The sequence below is a fragment of the Pyxicephalus adspersus genome, chromosome 10 (genome assembly GCF_032062135.1).
Source record: "Pyxicephalus adspersus chromosome 10, UCB_Pads_2.0, whole genome shotgun sequence".
Taxonomy (NCBI): Eukaryota; Metazoa; Chordata; class Amphibia; order Anura; family Pyxicephalidae; genus Pyxicephalus; species Pyxicephalus adspersus.
The window spans coordinates 24606405-24610701 of NC_092867.1; the positions used below are offsets into that span (position 1 = coordinate 24606405).

General features: G+C 42.8%; 1 protein-coding gene across 1 annotated transcript in view; it reads right to left on the reverse strand.

Moving 5' to 3' along the window:
• REEP3 (receptor accessory protein 3) overlaps window positions 1–4094 on the reverse strand; it is a 97780-nt gene extending 93686 nt beyond the window's left edge. Inside the window, exon 1 of the mRNA XM_072425138.1 lies at window positions 3837–4094. Coding sequence (XP_072281239.1) covers window positions 3837–3868 — 32 coding nt within the window. The 5' untranslated portion in view covers window positions 3869–4094. The remainder of the gene's footprint in view (window positions 1–3836) is intronic.
• Between the last annotated feature and the right edge of the window lie 203 nt (window positions 4095–4297).

A 4297-nucleotide genomic window follows, 5' to 3' on the forward strand; every position in this document is an offset into this window, starting at 1 on the left:
AAAAAAATAATGTAATGATGTAATAATAAATATAGAGGTGTTTTATTTATAAACAATTTAGGAAATATGGACAGGGATTCCCCAACAACAAATAAAAATGAAGCCTTGTGAAGCAGGTAAGAAACACGGCAAATCTACCTAGTTTCTCTTTTTCAATGAGATTTAGCTGTAGTAAACTACCTTCCAGTAATACCTTATTCTCAGCAATTGCCTATTTTAGGAAAAGGGATTGTCCTGTGCATCTATAATCTAATACTGACTATAATTTATATTGTGTTTACTTTCCCATAGAAGCTACTAATTTGCAAACACAGAATCAGAAAACAAGAAGCTGCAGTCCCCTTGACCAGGGTAGCTCAGATCCTTGCCCCCTCTTTTTATAATTTCTTTGACAAACCTTTTTTTCTCCCCAACCAAAATTTACTTTGCAAAACCTTTCCCACTTAAAACATTTCCCGCACTTAATTTTTTTTTACTACTTACTACCCTTAACCCCCCAACTCTCCCCCTTCTATTTACCAGCCATCCCCTTTCCCCCTCAAAAAACACAGACACCTGCTTGGGATCAAAATGGCTGGCAAGCAGCTGTTTATTTAAAAAAGATAAAACTTCTTTATTAAACAATAAATAACCAATAAATAAACCATATTAAATAACAAACATTACCATAAATTAACATAAACATACTCAAAATTGCTACACATGTAAAATTTTTTTTTAACCAATTCCAACTAAGACTGTAAACCAAAACCCTTTATTTAAACCACTGTGCCCTATTGCACTATATCCAAAAACCAACTCCATTTTTTAACCACCAGGCTGCAGGTCTAGAAAAATTAATGTCCGCTCCATCGAGTGTAATTAACCATTTGTACCACACTGGCCCCTAGTTGCCCAGCACCGCCTCAGGGGCCACACCATAACACCATTAGTGGGCACCCTACCACTGGGTTGCCCTTCCAAACTGACCAACAGGACTCTTCCTCTCCTAAACCCCAGCTGCCATAGCGCACAGGCAGTATACCTTGGTTTACACCGGGCAAGACCGTGATTACCTCCACATCCGGAGCATTCGTGGCAGAAACGGCAACTCCCACCGAATTTGCACGTGCCCTCGTTGAACAACCAGCATACTCCATTTCTCTTTCCAGTCAGTGACACTAGACCTACCTACTGTCATGATCCTCATCCAAGGCCTCACCTGCTAGCAAGAGGGGACTGCGCTCCCTGGCAGTCGCAGCCCCCTCTCCAGAGCTCTGCTGGCGAAGGGGATTCCTTCCTACCCTTTGCCCGGCCCGAACCTTATTTTGTCCAGCCTGCATGGTAGAAGGGTCCCTCTGGGAGCTCCCAAAACGGCGCTGAGCTCTGAAAATGGTTCAGGACTCAGACGCACCGGAGGCCTATGCCTCCGAGGCGGCAGCCCCCCTAATCTGCCTACCTGTGGCCCACTAGCAGCCCCCCCTATAGCTTCGGAAACCCTCTCCAGCAACCAGGCCTCACCGTGGGAGGCCGCGGCAGCCCTAAGCTGATCCATTAGGGTGTCAAGAGATGCCATGCTGAGACCACCCACCTCAAATTTTCTTCCCGCAAAAATTCTGTCCCTCGTTTCCGATGGACCCACTACTTAACCACTCTACTCCCCTCCCTCTTCACTTCCGACCTAACCCCTAACTATTCCCACCTCTCTCTCCTCAACTTCCCATACCTGTCATGCTAGCCTTGCACCTAGTCCCTTTAGCATAAAAAAATATATATATTACAGGGTGTCCTATTAATCAGAATGTGGGAACTAGAATCCCACAAAATCATTAGAAAAATGGCAGCTAGGCTAACCCAAACTAAAATTGGCACTTCAACAGAACTGCTTAGGAAGCAAATATCTGGATTACTATCTTATTTCTATTTCTGACTGTACTACAGTTGCAGTATGCCCTGGATATCAACCACAGATCACTGAAGAGTATCATTTGTTGCATGTTCAAAATAGATGTGTGACAGGTCCAAATTCTCTGTACACCTGACTCCACCATCAATATTCTCGAAGAACAGCTGGGAACTATTCACAGTCCACAAGGACAAATTAGTCTGACACTAAGAGAGGGTAAAAGGTCACATATAACTTCACACCTGTCATATGCACAAGGTGTGGTCTCAGTAAATATAAATAATATAAAGGGGACTAATCCGGAGCAGTGAAACTGATCTCTCACTAATCTGTTCTAGCAATAGGAAGCCAAGTATTTGTATCAAGGTTTAACCATTTAACAAATCATTCCATGAAAAATGTCATGCTTGTTCCTAAAAAAAAAATGTGTATATATATATATATAAATATATATATATATAGATATTTAAATATAATTTTACAATCCCCAAACTTACAATCCCCAAACTATCACTCAATAATCATGGAACAAAAGCAATCATATTACATTGTGAACTAAAGAACATGTGTGCTCTCCCCAGTAGTCATCCAAAACAAGTGAAAAAGCTCATTTTTTTTATATATCCTGCAAGGTATTTAAAGATGAACTTTACTAGACAGTTTATTTTGGCAGGGGTCAGGGGTTGAAGAGTTGCCATATTATTGGATCTTTCAGAAACAAGTTGGTTAAATATGAGGTTCTCTCTACATTCCTGTTCCAAATTGTGTTTATGCCTATGGAAGAAGTAGTGAAGGTGCTCTGCAGATAACCTGGTGGAGTATTCATTGGGAATGTGGCAAATATCTAAGGATTTTACCTACCTCCCTATACCAGAACATGCACATAAACTCAATTCTATTATGTATGTTTGTATTTGTATCAAGGTATATGGTGCCAATTATCCTCTCAATTAAAAATAAATAATCCTATGAACTGCATTGCATTTGTGGTGGCATTATAGTTCTTCTTCCAAGGCTAAAGCCATCAGTTCTCCATCCAGTGAAATACAGTCATACCAGGAAAATGTGGTCCAACGTCTATAGGTAACTTTTGGGTATGAGTTACAATACATACCTGCATAACTCCTATTACTATTTTCCCAGATGGGCCTCAGCTGGTGGGGTCTGTACGTTCCACATAGACATCAGTTCCCCATTCACTCCAGCTAAAATATGGCCATAACAGCACAACGTGGTCCAAATTCTATGGCCAACTTATGGGTTACAACGCTCCTCAAGCTAAGGTCTTGAGGGTTTTTTTGGATACAGACCATCTATAAACAACATTATACATATCTGAGAAATGTTTGGACTGGCTGTTTTAATACATATGACCTTATTACACACAGGATAAATTTAGCAGATCATATCCATGGTCTTTACACATATCATGTATGAACAGAAGGCCGTGTCCACCAAGGACCAACATTAGATAAAAGTCAATGTGTCCAACTCATCCTATAAACTTGTCCTACAACTGTCTTTTCACTCAGCAGGCCCCAACCTACACAACTGCACAACATTTCTGTGATGACGGCACACATCAAAGTGACAAAAATAACCTTTTATATAACATGCCACCTCCACGCTATCATCAGGAACAATCTGTGCGTAGGGGGAACGCAAACAGAAGAACATCTAACACCATCCAGAAATACAATAAGCAATAATTCTATGCATTCCTCATCCTGGTAGAAGAAGTTGGCCATCTGCAGACATGGGGGGCATACAAAAATAATAATAATACATATAAATGTTTGACAAATCTAAATGCAGGTATCCCTAGTATTGCATGTACAGATATAGGACACACAAGGTAAGCCATGCACCTATTTAGGAAGCACATAGGAAGGATCCCAGGATTTGCAATGCCTGGATGTTGGTAGAAAGAAGATGATTTGGGATGACTTACACCACGGCCTTAGAGATGATCCACGACACCATCTTTGCTGGCACCGCACGGGTTCTAGCCTGGCAGAGGTGCCCCACCACCACCTGGAATGCTGGGCACCGGAGAGTCCTCCCACTCACAGTCCCCCAGGTGTCCTTGCCCACGGAGGAGTCACGATGCTGTGTCCCGGGGAACTATCACTACGTCACTGCCCCACTCCCCAATTCTCCGGGCTTGGAGGGAGGCAAGGGAAGAAAATAGGGAACGGCAAAACCCCGTCCATCTGCACCCTTCCGAGCTCACTGATTGGCTGTGGGCGGAGATCCTGTGCCATGGCAGAGAGGGGAGGGCTGTGTGCTGCCGCGTGTGTGTGTGTGTGTGTGTGTGTGTGTGTGTGTGGCAGGTGACCCCAGGCTGGTGTGTGTGCCACATCACTGGGCCCATCTTGTATGATATACAACACTGGAAGATGACTTTATACA